The sequence below is a fragment of the Harpia harpyja genome, chromosome Z, assembly GCF_026419915.1.
Source record: "Harpia harpyja isolate bHarHar1 chromosome Z, bHarHar1 primary haplotype, whole genome shotgun sequence".
NCBI lineage: Eukaryota > Metazoa > Chordata > Aves > Accipitriformes > Accipitridae > Harpia > Harpia harpyja.
This window is the reverse complement of record NC_068969.1, coordinates 90067222-90092658: the sequence shown is the minus strand read 5'-3', so window position 1 is coordinate 90092658 and position 25437 is coordinate 90067222. Positions and strand designations below refer to the sequence as shown.

Below are 25437 nucleotides of genomic sequence, written 5' to 3'. Positions count from 1 at the left end.
ATTAGTTTCCCCAAGTCAAGTCTGTTTTGCCCATGACAGTAATTGGTGAGTGATCATCCTGTCCTTATCTCAACCTGCAAGCCTTTCATTGTATTTTCTCTCCCCTGTGCAGCTGAGGAGGGGGAGTGAGAGCAGCTTTGGTGGTGTCATGGTTTAACCCCAGCCAGCAACTAAGCACCATGCAGCTGCTCACTAACTTCCCCCCCCCCCCAGTGGGATGGCGGAGAGAATCGTGAAGAAAAAGTAAAACTCATGGATTGAGATAAGAACAGTTTAATAGAACAGAAAGGAAGGAAATAATAATGACAATAATAAAAGAACTGGAATATACAAAACAAGTGATGGACAATGCAGTTGTTCACCACTCGCCAACCAATGCCCAGTTAGTTCCCACGCAGCAATCTGCCCCCCAGGCCAACTCCCCCCCGTTTATATATTGGGCATGATGTCCCATGGTATGGAATGCCCCTTTGGCCAGTTTGGGTGAGCTGTCCTGGCTGTGTCCCCTGCCAACTTCTTGTGCCCCTCCAGCCTTCTTGCTGGCTGGGCATGAGAAGCTGAAAAATCCTTGACTTAAACACTACTTAGAACCAACTGAAAACATCAGTGTTACCAACAGTATTCTCATACTAAATCCACACCATAACACTATCCAAACCGTAACACTATACCAGCTACTAGAAGGAAAAGTAACTCTATCCCAGCCGAAACCCGGACAGGTGGGCAGCTGGTATCCAGCCAGGTTCAACCTACCGCAGCATCTAAAGATACATTAAGATAAATAGCTAGCAACTTGTGCTGTTTTTTTCTCAGGAGTGCTTGACAGTTGCTTGCATGATCCAATAGGATGGTGAGACTACCAAGTTTCCTTTACTTGCACAAGTATTGGAACTTTTAACTTGACTAAAGCAGCATTAAGTTTTTCTCATTTTAGAAGAGCAGTCCTAGTCGGCATATGCAGAAGATAGTATCAAGCAGCACACTGCTTAAATTGACAGTTATTTATTGTGTTCAGGGACATCAATAAACACCAAGCTTTTAGCTTTAGTTTGGCAATCCTTCCCCACCAAAAATCAGTTGGTTGGGGTTTTTTTCTGGCATAAACTCCATTGCCAGCAATGGATGTATCAGAACAAGAAGTTAATAAATAATACACACAGACAGCAGTTTTCTAAACATACCTCCTCTTTAAAAGGCATGATACAGATTTACTAAACAAATCTCAAGCAAGTTCTTCACAGAAGAAAATTTTGCTACAAGCCACCTCTGAACATTGTTTTCTTCACCAATGCTGGTAGTTTATTTCATGGAGTACAGTATTTATTTTTGAACAGTACTGATGAATCATTTAAAAAGGTTTTTTCCCCCTTAAGGTAAGCTGAGACATGTAATTAGTACTGAACTGTATGAATTCAGGAGTAGTGTACCCTTGCTGAGCATTTTATGGCAAACGTGAATAAACATACAAGAGAGGAAATGACAATATGATACTCTGGTAGTAGGGGTCCACAGGATTTTCTTTTTTCTGTTTGTTTCAGCTTGCTTTTAAACCACTGTTCAAATGTGAAAGGTATCATATTTAAAACAGATGTTTTGTTTGACTTTCCATGAAGAACTGTGTTAAAAACACAATTGAAGAAACTTCTGCTCATGATGAGAATCACTTTCAAGTACTTAAATTTTAATATCCCCTTCTATATTCCATTAATTTCTTATTAAAAATGTGTTTTTATAAAAGCGTGAAGACTACAGAAAACCAATTAACATAATAGTGTTAATCTTGTATAATTTTTTCCACAACTTTATTTTACATATCACCAAACTTCTGCTTTAGCAAAAGAAAAAAGAACAAAAATAAATTCTCTTCCAACTATTTACACACAGGAATTACCCTGCTGTGGGATCAGATACTTTATTCTACAGTCCCTCTAATCCAAGGTGTAGTCTTAGGCGTATCCCTTTGTGATTTAGGTTCTTGGAAGTTTTCAGCAAACCTTTCTCTTGCTTTATCCCAGTTCTTTTTATTCTTGCTCTGGATTATCTGAACATCTTCAACTGAGGCTGGTCTACTGGTACCCAAACCTGCATGTGTTTTATGTAACTGAAGGTGGATCTGTCAAATACATTAAATACTGTTGTAACTGCAAGTTAGGTATTCTAATTACTTTCAATTGTACTTTATAATACTAGTTCCACCCCCCCTTCCCCAAGTGCTTCTCTTTAAGACTCTAGGATACCTAGATCATACACAGACATTTAAAGTACTGTTAAAATGATGGGTCAAATCACCACCTCTAGAACTATGATCTAGAGTGCTGAATGATGTCAAAAGCCACTAACATTACTGTGAAGTACTCCTCACTGAGTGAAGAGCGTATGATCCCTGTGCTGTGTAGTTTGACAGCAAAAGGTATGGGGTGGCTCTGAGCAGCACTACTGCCAAAAGACAACACATCTCTGGTGATAAAAATGGGGCTAACACAGCTGCCACAGAGGCCCAGAACTCAGTGGCTAGAGTGACTTCAGCCAGCTTTTCCTCTCTCATAGGCCATCATCTAGCTTGATTTTTGTGCTACATCAGCCTCAGAGAAAGTGAAGAATTCCAACATAAGCCCATCTTTAATTCACATCACTTAAAATTATTTATATCTTCTTCCAGACTTTGTGTTCAAATATGAGATTATTAATTCAATGCCTAGAAGCTGTCTGTCCTCCCTTCGTTTCCTAACAAACACAGGCATTACTGGCATTTTCTACTGAAGGGACAAAATCATTGAAAAACTTCAAAATACTTCATTAATCAAGTAAAAAAATAATTTGAGATTAGTCCTACTGAGATTATTCCTTCCTAACCAGGACTTCGAAATGTTTCAAGTGAATAGTGGCTTACAGTTAGATATTTTTCACTGCAAATACATTTATATTCCTTTTTGCTCCAAGTAAAAACCACAAGGACCTACCGGATCCTTCATACCACCACCATCCTTGCCCAGGCCTTCCCCCTTCTTCCACCCCATCTTCTCCAACATTTTATGTCCTTTGTTGCTGTTGCTGATTTCACTTCAAAGAAAGTTTAAGATAACTGGTAAGCAAGAGTTAAACAAGGAGTATGGTTTCTACACAAATACTGAAGGACAGAAATGCGCATGTACATGCTGCTATAGAAACCAGGACTGAACTACTGTGCTGTTCCTGTTTCTATCAAGAGCTATCCAGAAGACCCTAGTGCTACCTTTTGTGAGTTCTTCCATGAATATCTTCAGTTACCAAAGCTATTCCAAGCCTCTGGTCAATATCAGCTTTCTTAAAACTCCTTCTGAACTACTTGCTTACTTTAGGAGTTAAAAGATACAGCATGGGTGGGTGGGAATTGACTGCACTAGGGAAAAGGCAGTATCACTACCTCACCACCAAATCACCCTAACGCACGTTATTTCATTGTCTCACACTTCCTTTTACTAACTTAGAAGCATCTACAAGTTCATGTTTCCTAAAAAGCCCACCCCAGTTACAACTACAGGAGCAAAAGAATAATTAAAGAGAGAGATTAAAGTGTCATTTAAGAGGTATATAAATGAATGTCCTATGATAGGCTGGATATTGACAATGAAAGAAACTGAAGGTGAAAAATTTGCCTGTGTCCTACTGCTGGGACTGGAAAGGAAAAATAGAAATTGAGACATGAAATAGACACTGTTGAAGGTGTAATAGTGCAGCTGGGGAGTTCCTTGATTTTTTTGAGTTGGTAAGGAGTGATCTAAGCATCTTTACTGCCAAGTTGAATTTTGTATGGAAGATGAGGAGTTAATAAAAACCATGTGAACTGGGAAGTGAGAATAGCTTACTATTTTCTAGCTCTCCTAACACATTATATACAGGTAATTCATAATCTAACAAACTGTATCCTAGTAACTAATTGATACGTAGTTTATCATCATTTTTTAAGATTCACTAGAGAAGGACATGGAGGATTCCCCGCCCTGCAACGAACTCACATATGAACAGAAGCTGGACTATCATCTCTCTGGAAGGTTCCTTCACTTCCAATGGTCTCTCTGCGTCTTCCTGCTCTATCTTTGTACTTTGGATTCTTCACTGCTTTGTTGTCTTCATACTCTGTGTTCTTTATAAGCATATTAAATTCCATCAAGACAAAGAAAGCAGGCTTTAAATTCTTTATTTTTGGTAACTTCACAGCTTCCCTCCAAAAGGAAGGCAGCTTCAGCCTATTTCATTAATTCTAAATCTTTTAACAAAAAACTATAGTTCTCATTTAGTACTTTCTTACCTTACAGCCATACCTTGTAAGGTATGTTATTGCCATCATCACATAATAATGTAATATTGCCAGAGGCTGTAAATAATATTGTAAATAATAATGTAATATTTACAGAGGCTGTAAATAAACAAACAGATTCTCCTGAATCTTCTCTTGGTATGAAGAATCAATCTCTCCATATTAAGCAGAAAACCATATGGACATGCCACTGGCTTTTTGTTTAAACATTTAGCCCATTCCTCAGCAACTATTTCTTCAGAATACATCACATAAATAAGCATGTGTATAGATTCCGTATCGATACTATTTTCATAGTTGAGGAATTTGAGAGAAATGATAGCATTCTGTTTTCTACACAAATACTTATTACAAGTGCTAGATGTAACCACATAGTTAAAATAATCTCTAAAACAGAAGTAACTTGAATACTTGCATACTATATTGCCTGCACATTCATGTTGGCATTCTTCTATGGCAAAGAAGACTTAAAATAAAAACTTAAAAATTTCCCTCTTCCTTCCATCATTTTTTCAGTTGCTCATTATTTTTCCTTTCCAAATAAAAGACACCACTGCAATTTAGTGCAAACTTAATTTGCAGAAATAAAAATAGAAATGTCTTAAGAAATCTTAACCTAAAAAAGATGAGGAATCGTGTACACATTGGAACGGATCTTCTTTTCCTAAACTTTTAACAGAACTTTCATGCCCTGTTACCATCATCTCTCTTTGTAAAGGTTTGTAAATAATTCTTTAGTGTACAAAAGACAACGTTGAGTTAAACTGCCAGGCTCAAGTTTGAGTGCATTTGAAAACTTTCCTTATTCACTGAAGTCTATGGCTTAAAAATAGGAATCACAAAGTAGATGTAGACTTCAAACACTTAATTGTCTCCTACTGTAAACTCACCTGTAAACCATATTTTACCCGTATTTGTTTTAATGCTTTTCTTCTGACTAACTCTCTCTCTTCTTTGCTAAGTGCTGGACAAACTAAAAGGAAGAACACAGGATTGAATTTCTAATGAATTATGTAACAATGTTTTGAAACATAAGACAACTGTGAGAATTTTTGTTCTAACATGATTACACGTAGACACGCATACCAAGAAAAAAATACATTATCACGTATTGTAGAACTATTCTCAGTTGACAAGAAAATTGTAAGAATACTGAAGTAATTATTGTGTTTATAAAGTAAAGAGCCATAATAAAAAACATATCCCGTGATAACATGACTAACCAGAAGATTCCTTTTTCCTGTCCAGGCGAAGATGTGCTCTGACTTGTCCTGGTTCACATCCATCACAAGTATCGCTGCCAGGATGTATATGAAAAGAAAGTACGGTTTCACCAATCTTCACTTCATCTCCATGCTCCAAGATGTAGGGATCACATTTTGTTTTAGGCTACAGCAAAAGAAAGTTTTGGCAGCCATGTTAATTATTTACTAATGAAGGGCACGAATTCTATTTCATGAATACAGCTCATAATCGAGTAATTCAGTTTGGTCACACAAATGCAGGCAAGGATTTAACTACAGTGGGTATTTCACTCCAGCAACTGCAACCATAGTGGATTTTTCCTAGTATAAACCAAACATGAAGTATTGTAAGTCACCCTAAAACCAGAAGGGAACCAAGGAAGAGACTATGTATGAAAGAAGCCATACAGTTATGTTGTTAGTGATTTGCCATAACATATTTAAAATGACCACATGACTACAGTTTTCTGCAACGTACACAGCATTATAACAACAGGTACTCACCTGGAGAATCTGATTTCCATTAACAACCGTTCCATTCTGACTGCCTTGATCCACGAGAACATAATTTTGCAAATCATGGTCAAAATATACTTCTGCATGGAACTGATAAATAGAAGTCTAAGTGAAATGATCTTATTAAGCAAATACTTCACAATTTATATGCTATTTTAAAATCAGATTTCAGAGTATCTTTTGAGGCCTTTTAAATGAGTGGCTCTGGTACTCTGTTCCACACCTTATGATTTCATCAATGTGAAATGTAAATGAATGTGCCACAACAGCAGGACCTAAAGTATACTATTAATAATATAACTATTTTGACCATAAACTGATTCAGTACTGAAAAAGCATACACTCCCAATGTGGCAAGTATGCTTTACTTAAAGGACTGCAAGATTTGGTAATATAGCATTTTAAACTGTTCTTACAAATAAAAGATTTTTTCTTTTAAGGTATGTTACAATACTAAATTTTTTCTCTTTCAATTAAAAAAAAAATCTGATCTCATTCTACAGCTTCAGGTTATTTGGTCTTTCATATCTGAAATGGCTCCCTAAATGCCATGCTTTTGTAAATTTCACGTAATTCACCTTCACCTGCATCTTAATGCCCAGGACACAATGACTAGCCATCATTTGCTGTTCCTTTTATATCCTTTCTGATATTGAGACTAACAGTCTGATTTTTTTGTTTGTTTTGTTGTTGCAATTCTATATAGGTATTGCTCTAAGCCCACATGGAACAGAGAATATACAACTCCTGGCCAAACTCAAAGATACATACTACCTCCAAAAATGGCCACTGAGCAAACCAAAATACCAACTTCTGCAGCCTACTAAGACTCCCAGTAAAAATCAGAAGTCGAAAAACATGACAGTTTCAAATTTGACAAGCAAAGATCCATTTTGCTATAGTGGAGGAAAAAACCAAGACTCAATCTGGGAAGAAACTGTTCATTTAAAACCAAACCTCTTCTTATCTTTGAACAATAGCAGTTGCTCTATTCAGTAATAAAAAGTACCAAAATAGTATTTTGTAGTTTGGCTAGCATTTACAACAGCAATACTCCCATAATGGAGACTCACTAGCCCATTCAATAGATAATTTAGTTTCTACCTCTGTTTCATTGAATAGGATAAACCCAAACTTTACTTCTAAAGATGCTAAATCTGCAGGGTGTAGCATTTTTTTATATCTCACTTTACGCTCAAGTAAAGCAAATGCCAAAGTGGTCCACAGCTATTAACTATGAATAGTGAGGAAAACAAACTGGTAGTTAACTTTTTGTTCCTATAGATATGTCATTTATCTTCCTGCCTTTGACTCCTTACCTGCAAAGCAAAATAACTTCTTATATAAACAGGCAGGTACCCATGAAGTATAAAATGGTAACATTACAGAAGAATAAAAGCCTTTTGGCTTCTTTATGTACTCAATTTCAAATACATGCCTGAAAAAGTCATTAATAGCAGGGAAAGATCTGCCCTGGAAATTGTTTAGTATAACATACGGTACATGGCCAATTAATCAGAACTAACATCTGGAACAGACATAGTAAAGTGTATTTTAGATACTTGCATTTGCGGATGTTTTTATCAATTTTCGTTTTGTTTGGATGACATTTTTGTCAATCTACTTTTCTTTTATTAAGAGTGCTGTATTTATGATCTGTGTTAAAGTAGTTAGCAAAACACAGCACATAATTTATCTTTAATCTTTCTTAACCAGGAGAAAAATTTTCCATTACAATCTGTCACTGAAAGAAATTCTGTTAAATTTTCAAACTCCCTGTATATCAGTTACATATTTATACAGTTTCCTTGAAGAAAAATAAAATAAAACCTGTTACTCTAAGCTGAACTGCAAGGATTGGATTACTTTATGAAAAAGTTCTAACTAGCCGACATCAATATTTTATATACCATTAGTACTTAGAGTAGTAAGTTTTCTTCAAGTTCAATAACCAAGAAATTCAAGACTCAAAGTATAATTTTTTTACTGTGCATTACACTGTGGATTAGTAAAACTCCAATTTAAAAAAACATTTAGCTTTTCTAGACTTTGAAATCACACTGCTGTTCATTTTAAATTCCCATTCAATAAAATACTGTATGTTTTCCTTTTTCTAACTTCAAATGTGGCTAAACCCTCATCTCCTTCGAAAAGTTCTTTTAAAAATTGAACATAAGATTTTGCAAAATTGAAAGCCATAAAATCTGAAGCTTCATTCATCTACTTTTCAGCAGACAGAAACAAGAGTTACCTTACTGACTCCAACTTCAGGAATCTGAAGTGTGTGTCCAACATCTTTTTCTCTGGAAAGGCAAGTTGATATATAAATCACAACAAAATAGAAACAGGTCTAATAAGTGGCTTACAAAAGGTGTATTTCAGTTGAACCTCAATACCATGTTTCTCTTCTGAGCTATTAGGGAGCTTTACAGATGTAAACCACTGTGTTGCTACATACACAATGTAAAGACTTGGTTCAGGTCCCTTCTTCCATCTATAAACTATACACAGTAGGCAATGAATATACAATAAAGCTGTACCATTAAATTTTTATCTATAAACCTGACATTTCTATCTGAACTTTTATACTCATACAAGGCCTGTAAATAATAGTTCGAACTCTGCATCCTTCAGGCTCTTCAGTGCATCTTGGCATCAGTCTTCAATGCTGAAGTTGAATTCTTCGTAGCATTAGGCAGGTAATACAAGCAATGAAAGAGTAATCTGTATAGAATTTTTTGGGGGGGCGTCAAAAGCACTGCAGTAGGAGAAAGGGATTTGTGTATTAGTTTCTTATACTGGGGAAGGAAGAAGCAATGCAGCTAGCAAAGGACCTATATGCAAGTTACAGGCAGAATTGTCATGTTAATCTTTGCATAAATGTATCCAGAAAACTGCAGCTGTAAGAGCAAATCAAGACACATCTATCAACATTAGATAAAAGCAGCTGAAAAGGGGTGAGGTTTTCAGTAAGCATGGAAGAAAGCACTAATTCATCATTAAATTCATCATCCACAATGAACAAACGAGATTTTAATTTTTTTTTTTTAATATTAGAACTGGAAGAATGCATACAGGCTACCACAAAACCCAACTTATTTAAAAACGATGAACCAACCCTACTGGAATTTGAATACGTTGGGAAGTCCAGACTATGCTTCCTTGTAACGCTGAATTTCTGAAATGTGTTCTTCCGTTTCTGAAAAAGTTGCCTTAGTGGCTTAGAAAAGCAGCTTACTAACTTTCTAGAAAACAACAGTTTTCAAAGAATGATTTGCAGCTGTGCTGCCACTAGAACTCAGACACAAGATCAAGTTATCACTAACAAATTTTCATGACTGCTGAGCTACATTAACTGCGTATACTGTTATCACAGCAAGCATGACGTTACATGACATGACTTAAATTTCTTACTGTGGGCTAACCTAACTCAGAGTACCTCACAACTGCTGCATGCTAGGAAGACAAGCATGAAGAGTAGGGACAAGCAATCCTGAGTAGCTTCTACATCTCTGAAAGCAAGGTACAGTTTCAGATATATATAACAAATTCCATTCAGTTTTACCTTCCAATTGTAGCAGGTTTCACAGCTGTGATAATATAAAGTGATCCAGTCTGTAGAACTGGTGATCTTATTACAATCACTCTGATACAAGGAGGCCAGATCTTTTCTTCATCTGTAATTATAAAAGAAAATAAATACTGTTAATACCAACAAATGACAGTTTTACCCTATAGTACATAGCTTTCAAACAACTGATATACATTCAGCCATCATCTAGTTGAATCCCATGCAACTTTCAGAAAAATAAATGTATAAGCACATCTGAGAGAAAACTTTGATGAGACTACTGTTTCAAAGGCTTTCTGACTGCACACTAAAGTATTAATGTTTTCCGAATTCTGGTTACTTACATGTGCACAACTGTTTAGTTACAGCAATAAAATATAAACACATTCACAGAATTTACTAGCATATTATAAATTTATGGACTATTAGTCATAATAGACTAGACTACAATTTTACTTTGAGAAAAGGCAGCACCCTTCTGTTCACATCACAAACCTACTGCATATAGAACTTTCTACTTGATGATTTCTACGTCAAATGTATTTTTACAAGTTTTTACTCTTATTAGCACTATGCACCAATACAGGTAAGAAAAAATAATAGATGAGCCTACAGATGCACATGCTTTTTTGCCTCAGTATCCGTGAAGTAATTATAAGAGCTATTAGTCTATTATGACTAATGGTCCATAACAGTAATTCTAACAGCTGTATGAATTCTGTTCTTAGATGTGCTTTTGCAGAAACAGTCTCCAATGATCTCAGCTAGGAATAAACATAGTAAGATGGGAAGACACTAGCTCAAAAGGTACTAGGAGGAGAGAAACTGTCTCCAGTTTTTATTACTCCAGCATTACTGCAGAACTGATTATAAGAAAATAGTAAGAGAAGGAAATTTAATCTGAAAGCCTGATGGTAGCAAGCACATTTTGAATGGCATTAATCATGAGTAGCTGAGTATGTACAGTAATGACTACAGAAGAAAAACTGACTCTTTAACTGCGAGCAGGGCACAGGCTGCAGTACAGACTTCTATAGGCTGTATTACATTCTGTGATTTGGAATATCCTTTGCATATACATAGTTCCAACTGGTTCCATTAAGCTCTTCACAGGTTACTCCCCCCCGAAGAGACAATTCAACTCTTGAGGAGGTCTTAAGGACCTAGGTCACTTGCTGTGGTACAAAACAGTATACAGGTTTCCTCTCTATACCCATTTCCTACATGCTGCCACTGGAATACATACAAAACAGGATTTCAAAGAGTACTGAGTATTCCACGTTCATCCTTATCACCACAGCGGACTCATGTTATGTTGAATTATACATGATCGTTTATGAACAGTATCAGAAATATTATACATTAATTGAAGAGAGTTAATACACAGAATTGCTGTGAGCTCTGTACTAAAACCTCTATTTTAGCAATTAGACTTTCTTTTCTCGGGTTGGTATCCTAATCTAAAAAAAAAAAAAAAAAATCTTACTCCTACCGCTGAGGTTTCTACACAAGCACAGGACGTTATACCCATAAACAGCTTTTACAAAAACACCACTACTTCTGGCTACTGTGCAAGTAAAGAGAAGAAAACAAATACTGGTAACATATAACACTTTTTAATTCAAAGTGGGTTGGTTTTTTTTTCCCCCCATTATCCAGACTGTTTTCTTGCAGTTTGTTCTTAATGGGCTCCTGGAAAAATACAGTAATATGATACATAAAAGCCACAATAGATCACCTTCGATTTCCGAGTCTTCTGAATCAGAAGTTTCTTCACTTGTTACTTCATCCTCACTGCTGTAGGCTTCGCACTCAGAATCTGTAATTTCACCTTCTTCTGGCTCACTCTCTGTGTCTGCTGTTCTACTGTCATCTGTATATGCTGCAGTATCTGGTGTACTTTTGTGTGAATGTGAATTTATACTGTCTGTAGAAATTGATTCTTTGGCTGTTAGACTGTTTTGTGGTTTTGTGTCCATTTTAGTCTTCTTTCTTATGTTTGGAGACTCTTCTTCTTCAGTAGAACTTACTTGCTCAGTAGCGGAAAAGCAATTCAGACTATTAGATGATTTCTGCTCTTCTGTGTCCAAATCCTGGAGGGGAGTTATAGAATGTTACATTCTTTACAGATTGAGTTATTCTAAAAGTCTGCTATCAGCCTGGAAGTAAATTCTTCACTAGGAAGAACTATTTTTACAACTATTAAGAAATGGTTAAATTTCCAGAAAGTTTTGCACATGCAGTCAACAGAACATGTCAGTAGAAAAATTTTCACATCCTATTAGACATGACTGAGACCATCTTCTATTTGGGAAAGTGTGGCTGCACTCCTCTTCTAAACTTCATTTATTCCTTCCTCTTTTCTCACACAAAACTTAAGATCCTTGTCCTCACTTTCAGACTTGTACAATAGCATCTTGAATATTTTCCAGTTTTGCTTTTATGACACTTACTTCTGTCCCTCTCTTACTCAATTCTTGAAACTTGTTTAAAAGTTCTTTAATTGTTCTTCATCATATCTTCCTCCTGTTTTTCTTCTCTTTTTTTCCCACAATGGTCCAGAATATCTGGAATGCCCACCCATGCTCACCTAATGACCTGTTCCTTCTCCTTTCAAAATTGCAACTTTAACAAAGCCTTTCATCAAGATACTGTAGCATTAACTTATGCTATGTGGAACAGTTCTACTGAGAATGCATCTTCTACTGCTACAAATTTCTCCACTGAATATCAGACAGATTAGATTATTGCAGGTTCTTCCATTGCCACTTGATTTCACCAGCAGAAAAAAGACCATCAACTTTTTTTTAACTGAGAAATCTAAAGTTTCATATTAATTTTGCCAGAGTACCTTGAAAATGTGATTCTCAATCTAGTAGCCCTGAGGACCATCTTAAAAACAAAGAAAAAACAAAAGAAAAAAAAAGAATGAACACAAATGGCTTTAAAAGGTTAATAAAAAAAATTCTCAGATTTTAAGTCATTTGCCATCTTGGCTTCAGAATGAATGCATTTAATTGCCCTGCATTGTACCAAATATTGCAACATAGCAATTAAAATAAAAAACATCCTTGACTTCTTTCAGAAAGTTTTCATATAGAGCATTTTAAATTTCAAGATACATGAATTAATGTGAATGTTAATGTCATGGAAATTAAAGCACTTTCACTTTTCAGAGCTGCAGAAACTCATCAGTGGCACAGCTGTAAGACAAACACAAGAATTCCTCTCAGCCCAGCAGTCAAGCTGTTGGATAGGACTTTACACTGTACTTTTGAAACACTTTCAGTAAGACAGCAGATTCTCAGGAATAATCAGCAAATTTTGAAAGACCTCATGCTTTAACTGAAGCACTATCAGTTTGTTTACGGTTTCTCTATAATACTTTAGCCCTGCTCCCTGAATTCTCTATGTGTGGACACTAGAAAGGAATAGGATCACAAGGTCACTGCCTAATGTTGTTTATTTTAAATGAGAGATATAGTAATCCTGCCAAAAGACTAGACAGTTCATACATGCCAGACATTAATTCCATTAGAAATCCTTTTGGCAAATCTCATTTTCGCTTTTATGAATGATCTTTTTCAGTGTATTTATCTTTGTCTGTATTTATGTTTGGTATGGATATTAGATCAATACCTGACATACCAAGGTGCTCTGCAATCCTAAATGTATTTCTTCCCATAGTACTGTGAGCTACCAAAGTTTTACTAATCTAATATGAAAACACAGAAACTAAATGGTCTGCTCAAATCACAATTGAGGCAAAGCAACAGATGACTGTGATGCACTGATGCCCAAGTATACTGCTCCAACCACCCAGCTGTTTCTCCACAGTGAATTCAGTGATACTTGGTTTTGGCATCACTTCAGATTTTCTAAATTAGAAAATAAAAAGGTGCTGTTTCAAAGCCTGACTGCTAAAGAGTAGAGTCTCTGTTCTGGGTTGAAAACAGGAATTTTAAAAACCAATCTTATAGACAGACCAAGGATTCTGTACATACATTCTGCCAGTATGACCATTAAGTCTGTTCTCAGCAGCTTCTGTATTTTTTCTACTATTACTACAATCAACTATTAAGAAACCAAATAAACTAAATAGTTGTTAAGTACTGATAAAAATGTAATCTCTGAATTTAGAAATACTTGAATAAGATTGAGGATTTTAAAATTGCATTCCTAAAGAATATGGATTTTGAGCACTTTATGATTGCACAGATCTGTATTAAAATACATGTCTTGACGATGTCTAAACATTAAGCCTGGGGATGCTGAATGTTCTTAAAGCATTTGAGGGGGTCTTCACTCGTGCTGAAGAAATTCTTTTCCATTACATATGACTACTAGTACTAACACAGAACATACGTAGCATGTATGAAAGTGTAACTATGCAAAAAGCACCCAATACCTTGCCTCCATATAGCCACTGCTTAAAAAACAAGAACTAGCAGTAAACAAAGTATTCAGTAAATATCACCCTGAATGACCTAACAAATACTAACAGGATATTTAACTCTTCATCCCAAACTCACGATACAACACACAAAGTATGCAAGTACATGCTCATTATAACCATGTTTGTTATACCATGATACTACACGCGTATGTTTCTTTGTGTGTTGCTTTGCCTAGGAAATCTAAACAGTCAGTACACCTACTCCAACAGTCATATGTTAGATATGGATTGCCTCTATGTGATTCAGCTTTGATAAACTTTGTATCTAGGGGGTATCACCACATGATCTCTGGCTTTTCTCTCCCTAAGCATAAGTTGAGAGGTGGAATGAATGTGATCTGTAATAAACTATTTCTTAACTACAGGGTTGAGTCGGTTCATATTTCTGCATCCCTGACAGACAACCAAAGGTGCAAGTGAAATCAGGATTTTTATGTATCCCATGAGGAGTGATCTTACAAGAATTACAAATCATGTTCGTGTGACTGGAACTGATGGGTTTGCTTTATAAAGAATAGTCCACAGACTACTGATTACAATGACCATCTAAAGTGCAGACTGGCCTACTTACAAAATATACATGAATGATCATAGTCACTGAAGTGTTTTTAATGAAAAATGCAAAATATTTTAAGCATTTAACTATACTTTCTGCTTCATTGTGACAGAGCAAGACATTTTGTCTTTCAAAACTTTACATTTTTCTGTATTATACCTGATCGACATGCATGTTCATGCAATTCTTCAGCCTGCCTACAAATCAGAACTTAAAAATTATTGCGAGTATAATTAGCTTAATTCTAAGAAATGCACTGGTTAAACTGTATTGTTTTCTAAATCAGTTTTATACAAAACATACAAATGTGTACAAATACAACTTTTCAGAAATGTGAAGTCTGTTGCTTCTTGGTTTGCTAGAAGTTCAGTGGGTGACTTAATGGAATCACGGGTACTCAATACTCTCATCTAAAGGGCTGAATATTAGATCTTTAGCACTAACAATTGAAATATTAATCTGAAATTCAGTATTTTACTAAAAAAACATTTTCAAAGTTTAAAATAGCTCTTTCTCTCAGATGACTAAGTTTTCACTTGCTAGCACCATTTCACAAGTACCTCAGTTACTGTCCTCCACCCTACACAATACTTGAACTTCCAATGCAACAAATCTAATTAAAAGCCAGAAAAAGAGTAAAGCTCTTCCTATATCATAAAGAAGCCATTTTATACACCAGAGGACAGCTCTGAAATACAGGAAACATAAATTTGCCTTACCTAAAGAATGCACAGTTTTTTAGTCAGGACACTGTGTTAATACAGTGATGCTAAATATGTCTCTTCCCAAACATTCTAGAATGTCATCAAAGTTTTCTTCAGATGTTTCACTTACACAGTGTTTCAAATATATTTAAAAGTTACTTTGTAGATGAACTGATTTTGATCAAATAGCTTCAAAAAATTATTAATTCCTTTAGGAAAATAGGTATCTAAACATCAACTACTATATAATTTTCTTTCAATAAAAATATCAAGGTTAAAGGTAAACATCCACAGACTAATGTGTTTGGTGTCTCAACTCTACCTTCACCAGAAGCTGCCAATCCAAAAGAAGAAATCTTCAGATTAGCCATGGTTTCTGTCAACTGACGTACCTAAAGATGGGATGAATACCAGCAAAAAGTAAACTACACACGATAAAAAAAAAAAATAATAATAAAAAAAAAAAATCACTGCTTCAAGAGTTCTGTGGGAAATACAACTATGAAAGCCTTGTCCCTCCTGCAGAAGCAGCTAGGATGCGTCTATAATGAAAAAGAATATGGCAGAAGTTAATTTTGAGCACAACACTGAAATTAAATTTATTGACAGTATTTTAAGAATAAACTGTAAAAATAATTTCTGTAAAAAAATGGCATATGTCAGATCCTGCATCTAAATTTTGCTACATAATTCTAACAGCCACAATCCAGCAAGTAGAACTACATGATCACTATTGCACAGTCTATTCTCCAACCTGTATGGAAGTGCTGGATCTAGATATTGGGCCAGGGATCACATTATCATTTATGACACCTTGTGATTTTATTTTTTTTTAAACTTTTCCAAATTTACTTATTTAAAGATTTTTCTGGTACAGGAGATAAGGTATTTCTTACCCCGCTTTTTTTTGGTCTACCACTACAAAAAGATACCAGAACTGAACTATATGCCTCAAAGTTCTAAAGTATTCCACTGATCCTTCTATGTGAGCTGCACAGAGGCTATCCAATACTTCATCCTGGCAAATTAAATTCCTGATTGTCTATTAAAAGCAAGCATGGGGGCAGCATGCTTAGTTTCACAAGTAAAAAGAAAACTATTTGTAACATAGAGGTTTGGTGACTGAAAAAGAATTTCTTTAACGAAAGTTCTTGTATAAATCAGGAACGTTCCTCAGAAGATACTAAGCTCCCCTCAGAAGACACTAAGCATGTGAGCTCCCCTCCGCTGTTTTGTTTTGTGGTTTTTTTTTTTTGCAATTAGAAGTACATTCCTTTTAGCAGATGCTCACTAGTATTTTCTTGTTTGGTAATTCAGCTTGTTAAAAATACAATAATATTTTAACAGATTCATTATATTCTTTACATCCTCAGATTTACATTGCTTTTTCAAGAACACTGCAGTATTTGTGGAGAACACACTTGCCCTTTCCGCAATGTTAAGCATCCCTACTTAGATAAATAGGTACTGTATGTAAGATACCTGAACACATCAAATTCTTCACAATAGCTACAAACTAAACCACAACTAGAAAACCCTCCTGTGACCAGAAACAGAAAGTTAACAGATTGGCCTAATTACAATCTTTTTTACATTAAAAAGGTATTAACTTTGGTTTAAATAGAGTAAGTCAATCAAAAATCACATGCAATTTTTGTAAAAACTATATAGCTACTAGTACTGTCTATGTAGAAATATTTGCTGTGATAATCTACACATGCAGCTGCTGAATTTCCTTATTTCTCATATTTGGCAACTTTTAAGTAATACTAAATATCTGTCAATACTTGTATACATTTAATCCTTTAACTGAAAAAGAGAGAAAAGAAGTCTAACAAGTGTTTCATGTACCTGAAGTTCTATAACTACTGCTCACTGTCTTCCCTTGCTTCACATGCATATTCTTATAAACCACCTCATCTTCATCCAGGAACAATAAAGTTCAGGGGGTGTATGACACATTCCCAGAATTAGACCCTGGCATTGCTTTATTTACACTATTAGTGGTCCACAGACCAGACAATAAACAAAACCATTCTGCTACTTGTACTCACAGTAGAAAACAAAGTCGAATAAAACCTACTTTGGTCAAGAAATTAGGTAATGTTTGGAGGGGTTTTTCAGGCTAGCAGCACAATTTAATAACCAGTTGGGAAAAGCAATAATGAAGTACTAATCCTCAAAATAACTGTCACAACTTTAATAATTTAATTGGTGTTCAAGGACAGGTTTTATTTTAACTTTGTATTTTTTTTGTCAAGAGTGAAAAAGGGAATGGAAGGAACAGGGAGAAGGCTGGGCATAAGGGTACAGGAAAGCATTTCAATAGACAACCTTTAAACTACAAAGTTCTACTTAAAAACAGACAATTTTTGTTTTGTTTTAGGATGTAAATGATAACTAGCATGAACTAATCAGTGCCTTTACCAATACCAGACTAAACTGGACAAAATAATATTGCCAAGAAATACCAGGCACCTGTGAACTGGATTGTGCAGCTTATAAAACTGAAAAAATAGTTTATAACAGAAAAATCTATAATCTTTTATTCTAATAAGTCTTAATCTTTTATACTAATGTAATGTGGGGTATTTTTAAACTAATGAACTAATTTCTTATGATTAAGAACCACACAACAAGAATAAAGTATTTGAACTCAGCTATGTAAAATATGACAGTAACGTGCTTTGTTTTTTCCAAGTCTAACAGTGCATTTACATAAAAGTACACTGACAAAAAGGCATTAATTTAGTTTTGAAATTTAAAAGTGGAGAGTAATTGTTTTAAGTTTCACTTTGTATTCTCCCTTTTTTTTGTTTTAAAAAACCAGAAAAGGCCTTGATCCTTGCTATGACACTAGCCTTTACAGTTCACAGACGCAAAGATCTGCATACTACAGAATGTTTTAAATGTTTTTCCTGTTATCTTGTTGGTCAAACAAATTAATTCACAAAGAAAGCAAAGTAGTCAGTTCACCATCAACAGAACACATCAGAAAAAGTGGATGTTTACCTCCTACCTTGTGACTGTGCAAGCTTCACACAAAATATTTGTTAACAAGACCATCTATATAAAAATATTTTATCAATATAAAATAAGCTAAAGCCAAGTAGCTATTTCTAGTATAATCAGATGACAGAAGCGGATTGTGATGGGATCTCAAAAGTAGTCAAGACTATTTGTTAGGTCAGAGCTATATACACCACAGAACTTTTAGAAATATACTTGTTGATTTAGGTCAATATGTAACAGTTCATCATAGACTAAATGTAAGAGATTTATTAACTGAACTATATGATAAAGGCTTATTCCTACAAGCTTTCCACGATGCTTTCCTGACACACAGTGAATAAAATTCTGTAATAACAATGCCTTTTGAGAGTGGCAGAATGCTAATTCAGCAGTTGCACACAGCATGCCCAGAACATGGATGCTGTTAAAACTTCTAGCTTCAACTGCATCATCTCCCCTCTCTTAAGTCTGAAGGAACATTATACTTAGTGTTGCTAAGTATCCACCTCAAGCTTTCAGAATTGAATGATACACATGCAGTTTTCTCAAAGAGTAGAAATTCGCACATTAGCCACAATCTATTTATAAAATCCGTAATCTTTCAACTACCACTATCCATTTAACCTACCTTCACTGGTTCTTAATGTAAACAGTTTCCATTTTCAAAGCTTTCAGAAGACCTTACTCCTGATACAAAATTCTTAAAACTCTGTACTGATGCTACATAACTATTATGTAAGAGTACCTGTACACTAACATAATTATTTCAGATTTCAACCAGTCAGCTTGACTGGGGCCTATATAATGAAATTATGCAACAGTTAAAGCAATAGCTTTAAAAAATGCAAAATAAGGAGCACTGCAAACTAAGGAAATCAATACATTCAATGAAATCTTAAGTAATAAATTTGCCGAATAGGACTATACAAATTTGATTCAACATCAGTACCAGTGTTCATTAAGAAAATACTTCTTCAGGTTTAATAGCTGTGTTACAATAGAACTGGTATTTAGGAGTAATGTTTTTCAAGGCAGTCACTATGTACTATATGGCATGCTTTCTTAGCAGTCAGAAAAACAACAGAAAGGAAGTTATGTTTTGTATACCTTAAAATACAAGTTAATTACAATGGGCATTTATTAAGATGTACACCTTATCCACACACTACGGACAACAAAAATGTATTGACCAAATACAGTATCAATAGGAGAGCATAATATGCAAAGAATTACAGCCTCACAGACATTTCATCAATCCCAAATGATGGTAGAGAGACATTAAAATGTCAGTGGAATGAGCTTTGTAATACAGTCACAGAGAAGGGATGGTGTGTGTGTGTTTTCAAAACCTTCAGCCATTTTTTGATTCATCACATGAATTTAAAAACAAAACAAAACAAAAAACCAACAACAAAACACACAAGCCAAAACCCCCAAACCAAGGCATCGAGGTAACACTGAATTTCTGATGTAAATCCAGCCCACACAGTACCCTGAATTCACTCTAGTGTGCTTGCTAATCAGAGAGCTTCACTGACACTCAATTATAGAGATCTATACAGTTGTATTGTAATAAAATAAAACTGAAAAAGTGAGGGGATCCAAGTTTAAAGTTTGATCCTTAATCACTCAATGGGAATATTATTTGAACACTACACGTTAGCAACCTGTATATATAGAGAGATGTTTGAATACTTCAGAAAATAAGCATACATCCTCTACATAAAACCAAACCCCACAGCCCATAAATTGCATCATGAAAAAAAAAACAAAACAGGTTTTGCATTTTCTAACTGTCAGTTCTAAAGTTACCTTATACTCATTTGGTTCTTTTCTCTTCTTTTTCCCTTTTTTATCTTTGGTGTGCTTAGTACCAGAGGCCTGATAAGACTGCAGATCCACTCGTGAATGAAACTGGTATCGGCCACTTTCCACATCACAGTAGTAATAAATTCCAGTTGCTGGATCATAATACAGTTGATTTTCCTTTATAAGAAACATAAAGAATGAAGTTATCATGACTTCAATAAACACATTATTCAAAGAAACACCTAGTTAAGAACCACATACTAAGTTTAAAAAAAATACTCAAAGTACTAAAGAACTGTGGTGGCTTGACCCTCGCTGGCTACCAGGTGCCTACCCACCTGCTCTCTCAATTCACCTCCTCAACAGGACTGGGGGAGAAAATAAGATGAAAAGCTCATAGGTCAAGATAAAAACAGGGAGATCGCCATCATGGGCAAGGCAGATTTGACTCGGTGAAAATAAATTTATTTATCGCCAGTCAAAAGAGTGCTGAAAGATGAGGAACAAAGACAAAACACCTCTCCCCGCCCCTTTTTCCCCAAGCTCTACTTCACTCCTTCATTCCCAACTCTTCTACCTCTCTTCCCCCTGCCTGAGCGGCACAGGGAGATGAGGAATGGGGCGTTGCCATCAGTTCATAAGAGTTCCTCTCGGCTGCTCCTTTCTCCTCACACTTTTCCCCTGCCCAGCATGGGTCCTTCGCATGGGCGGCAGTCCTTCAAGAACTGCTCGAGCATGGGTCCTCTACAGGACACAGCTCCTGCCAGGGGCACCTGCTCTGGCATAGGCTTTCCACAGGCCACAGCTCCTTAAGGAGCTACTCTGGTGTGGGGTCCTCCACAGACTGCAGTGTGAATATCTGCTCCAGCGTGGTCCTCTTCCACAGACCGCAGGGAATTGCATGCTCAGTGCTTGGAGAATCTCCTCCCACTCCTTCTTTGACCTTGGCATTTGCACCGTTGTTTTTCACACTCCCCTCCCACCCCATACACACTCCACTGTGCACTGTTTTGCCCTTTCTTAAACATGCTTTCAACAGAGGCACCACCAGCTCCTTTCATGGGGTCAGTGGTGTCCTGCAGCAGAACCAGTCACGTCCAGGCAGCCCCTGACCTCTTCTCACAGAGGCTGCCTTTGCAGCCCCTGGCCCCACTACCAAAACCTTGCCAATAAATACAATACAAGAAGATTTCCTGTAATTCAGAACAGTTACTGAACAAGAAAATATATTCTTTTGTGTAATTGTACCATAAATGGTAATCTATAGCCCCAAACATTTGTGTATCTAACTATACCCACAAACTATGTCAAAAGCAATGCTATCATTTAAGACTTTAAAAATTAGGTCGTGAAGTGTCCTCGAAAACAAAACAAGTTGTTTTGTGTACCATGTTATCCTTGTTTTGGCTGGGATAAAGTTAATTTTCTTCTTAGTAGCTGGTACAGTGTGTTTTGGATTTAGTGTGAGGATAATGTTGATAACACACTGATGTTTCAGTTGTTGCTAAGCAGTGCTTATCATAAGTTAAGGATTTTCAGTTCCCCATGCTCTGCCAATGAGAAGGTGCACAAGAAGCTGGGATGGAGCATGGCCAGGACAGCTGACCTGAACTAGCCAAAGGGATATTCCATACCACAGAACATCATGCTCAGTGTATAAACTGGGGGGGAGTTAGCTGGGAGGGGCTGATCGCTGCTTGGGCATCAGTCAGCAGGTGGTGAGCAACTGCATTGTGCATCACTTGCCTTTTCTTGGGTTTTATTTATATTTTTTTTAAATATTCCCTTTCATTACAGTTATTATTACATTTTACTTTAGTTATTAAATCGTTTCTATCTCAAGCCACAAGTTTTACTTTTTTTTCAATTCTCCTCCCCAACCCACTGGGAGAAGGGAGGAGGGCGCAAGCAGCTGCGTGGTGCTTAGTTGCTGGCTAGGGTTAAACCACGACGCACATGCACTTTTTTTTAAAAAATTGAGTTGAATGTAGTGCTGCAAACAAAACCTCTGTCTTTTTCTAAAGAAGTCATCTTTTACCTCAAGCTTTTAATTTTGAAAGAGTTACAGAGCAGCTTTATAGTATAAGATTTCTACAATGCCAAGCAAATTAAAGATCTAGGAGACATCAAAAAGAACTGAATGAAAATCTATATTTATATCTTAGCCTGCTATCTTTAATTGGACTGAAATAATTCAACAACTAATTAACAACCTTCGATTACTATTCATCTTCAGTAACATGGTTTTCAAATCAGAAAGTCAGCTTGGATCTTAGTTCTTTGCTCGCATCAACTTTTACTACTAAAACTTTTGCAATGGAGAAAAAAATGCCAAGGGTTTTGAAAAAGATCCTTACCGAATTATAGTAGAATCCAGTGCTATGGTCATAATACAATCCTGTATTTTCATCGTAAATAAATCCGGTTTGTGAAACAGCAGCTTCTGCAGCAGCTCTCAAGCTCTCTGCCAAAGAACCCTCTGGTACTGAAGTATCTTCTGCTTCCTGATATCAGAAAGTAAAGAATTAAATTTTCTTCTAAAAAGAAGCTGCTTGGTTCTTTAGCATTCTACAATGCCCTATTTTAAATAAAATAAATTAGTGCTCTATGGACTTGGATTGTTTCAAGAACTATTAAACAAGAAGGCAAAAATCTAGCTGTAACTTACTGATAAACTCTTACTGATTTCAATGGGACCAAGACTTCATCCTGTGCCTTTCATTTTCCCCAACCTTTATTCAAAAGTGGTTCACATCAAAAATATACACAGTGAATACCTTTCAGTATATTCCTAAAACAGATTTCTGCTCTCTGTTCTGTTTCAGTTGCTATACATGCTAAGGCACAAAATCAGTTAAGGGAGTGAGATGAAGTGAATGATCTAAGAGAAGGCTGGATAGCAGAGGAAAAAAAAACCCACAACAAAATAAGCAAGCAACCCTGCCCCCCAACGACTTTCTTCTTATATGTTGCCTCCTTATATGAATGGAGAAAAAAAAAGCGCATTTTAAGAAAGTCAACAAGGCCATATTGAGCATACTCTGCTGATTAAAAACATGCCATGTCCAGGCTATGTAGGACATATGTTTTAGAATGTGCTTTTTTTGTAAAGAAACCCCGAATCTACAAGTATGTTATACTTGGAACATACTACAGAATAAATAGTTTTAAAGCACAAGGATGCTTGTCTGCTATCATCAGCACCAGACCATCACAAAAAATCACTTCATACAGTGACAGCAAAACCAAAAGCATATCTTTTAAATGAAATGAAATACTAATAGAGTGCTGACTTCGAAATTGGTAAAACCCCAAACAGTTCTATAACCTGTGAATTCTGGACAAAATTTTCCTCTTCTCCACCTTCAGCAACTTTGGTGCTATCCATCCTTAAAGGAATATTAACACCTGTCTGCAATTCCTCTGGGGAATTATGCTCAGTGCCTTCAGTCCCATGATTGTGCTGTACTGGCAGTTCAGAAGCATGATCTTGAGTATCAGTGTGATTGTAATAATCTTCATAGTAGTAATAATCTGGGGGGGGGCGGGGGAGAGATGAAGATGCATAAATTAGCAAAGCACTATTTTGCACAATGCAGATTAAGAATCCTAAATCTTAAACTGGAAATTTATGCATGTAAGTAGTCTAAAGAAAATCAGTCATTAGGTAGTGCCTCTGCTTTGAGCTTATTCTACTAGTACTGAACAAATTATGTCTTGTTTTAATGTACTTTAAAAATTGGTAAAACATGTATGTGTGTAGTGTATGAGATTACTATGTAACGGATTAGTGTGGCATGAATTGTGCTGCAGTCCATGCTACATTTTAACCTGTTCTAAAAGGAATGGCTTGAATATATAGGAAATGGTCCAAAAGATAATGTCAGGTTACTAAGTTTAATGGAGCTAAGGATACAGACTTGAAACGTATTTTATATTTAAAAAAAAATCAAAACAAGGTACTGTTCTAGATGCCTGTTTAAGCAATCACCACCCTCTCTACCTGCTTGTGACCATGCAGCATAGTCCTCCGTCTGGATTTCTACGCTAGACGTATCTTTCTCTTTTCTATTGTGGATTTCCTTAGTAAGCTCTTCAACCTGAAAGAAGAACAGCATGTTACAGAACACAATGCTGCATTTTAGGGACCGATGTCAGAAAAGAGCATCAGCCTATTTTACATTCTACAATTCAAACACAACATAATGGCATCATAGGTGTTTCAAATGATGAAAAACAATTCCTGCTCATGAAGGGTATAATAATAAAGGCAAGCACTTGGGAGGAAAACAAAATACTTAGCTGAGGTTATTTTTAAGATGCCCGCCCTGAAAAGTTGGATTTCAAGCAATAACCACTGGCTCTATGGTGACAAGCTGTGGCATTTATGAAACTTCCCTATTTTGCCATAAGCATCCGTGGGACACTTCTTCCATGCTTCCTTTACCTCACCTTGTTTATTAAGCTTCTTTCCTTCCTCTCAATGTAGTTTTTCCTTCTGACTGCGAAACACTCTTTGCGGCTGAGAAGACGTTACCATTCTCCCCCCACCCCGCCCCAGCCCAGCCCCCCTCAGCCCGTCGAGCCAAACGCTGACTCGGGACAGCAAACTCGAGCCAGTAGCAGCAGCAGCACTTTCTCCGGTCGCTGAAGTCCCGCGGGCCAGGAGAGCCTGCTGGCGGGCACCAGCAGGCACGGGACCCACCTGCCCCACGAGCTCAGCCCGGTCCGGGAGGGGGGGCGAGGGGTGCCTGGTCGGGGGGTGACGGCAGCGGGGATGCCCGAGAGGGCTGCGGCCGGGTGCCGCCCGGCCCGGAGGGGGAAGAAAGGGTCGGGGGAGGCGGTTCCCGGGGTGGGGGGGCCTACCTGTCTCCTCAGCGCCTCGCTGTCCTCCCGCGCCTCGCGGTAGAGGCGCTCGGTGCGGCGCAACCGGCGCTGCGCCCGCTCCAGCTGCCCGCGGCAGGCGGTCAGGTCCGCCTCCAGCGCCGCCACCCGCTCCCCCAGAGCCCGCTGCTCGCCGCCGGGCGGGGAAGCCATGCCTGCCTGCCCGCCTGCCTGCCCGCCCGCTCCTCAGCGCCCGCCCGCCGGCCGCCACCCGGCGCCTGGGACAAAGCGGCGGCCGCGGCCCCGCCCGCTGGCCCCGGCCATGGCGCCCGGCCGGGGGCGAGGGCAGCAGTGGCGAGGTCGCGCGCGCGACGTCCGCGCGCTTCGCCCAGCGGCGCCGCTGCAGCAGGAAAAGTTTCCCCCCGGCGCGCGGCGGGAACCCGGCGCA

General features: G+C 37.2%; 1 protein-coding gene and 1 long non-coding RNA gene across 3 annotated transcripts in view; one reads left to right on the top strand and one right to left on the bottom strand.

The window, feature by feature from the left end:
- The window catches only part of LOC128136834 (uncharacterized), a 7433-nt gene extending 3381 nt beyond the window's left edge, over positions 1 to 4052 (top strand). The window contains exon 4 of the long non-coding RNA XR_008233491.1: positions 3947 to 4052. This is a non-coding gene — a long non-coding RNA (uncharacterized LOC128136834). The remainder of the gene's footprint in view (positions 1 to 3946) is intronic.
- AGGF1 (angiogenic factor with G-patch and FHA domains 1) lies at positions 987 to 25437 on the bottom strand. Of its 2 annotated transcripts, none has more exons than XM_052777081.1 (14): positions 25032 to 25437; positions 24169 to 24265; positions 23494 to 23699; positions 22523 to 22669; positions 20169 to 20342; positions 15667 to 15736; positions 9623 to 9734; positions 8309 to 8360; positions 6046 to 6147; positions 5521 to 5686; positions 5188 to 5270; positions 3996 to 4123; positions 2961 to 3060; positions 987 to 2113 (listed from the first exon to the last, which is right to left on the bottom strand). In XM_052777081.1, exons 1-14 carry the CDS (start codon positions 25200 to 25202, stop codon positions 1913 to 1915), a joined length of 1809 nt encoding a protein of 602 aa, XP_052633041.1. In that variant the 5' UTR covers positions 25203 to 25437; the 3' UTR covers positions 987 to 1912. The 2 variants fall into 2 exon arrangements, with proteins under 2 accessions (XP_052633041.1, XP_052633040.1); XM_052777080.1 differs by lacking the exon at positions 15667 to 15736 and adding an exon at positions 11367 to 11721.

Coding starts and splice junctions, on each gene's coding strand:
- AGGF1 (XM_052777080.1), bottom strand. CDS start 25,202: ATGGCTTCCCCGCCCGGCGGCGAGCAGCGGGCTCTGGGGGAGCGGGTG. Junction 11,722..20,168: donor AAGAACCAAATGAGTATAAG/GTAACTTTAGAA, acceptor ACTCCCCTCCAG/GATTTGGACACAGAAGAGCA. Junction 6,148..8,308: donor CTGAAGTTGGAGTCAGTAAG/GTAACTCTTGTT, acceptor TCTATTTATCAG/TTCCATGCAGAAGTATATTT.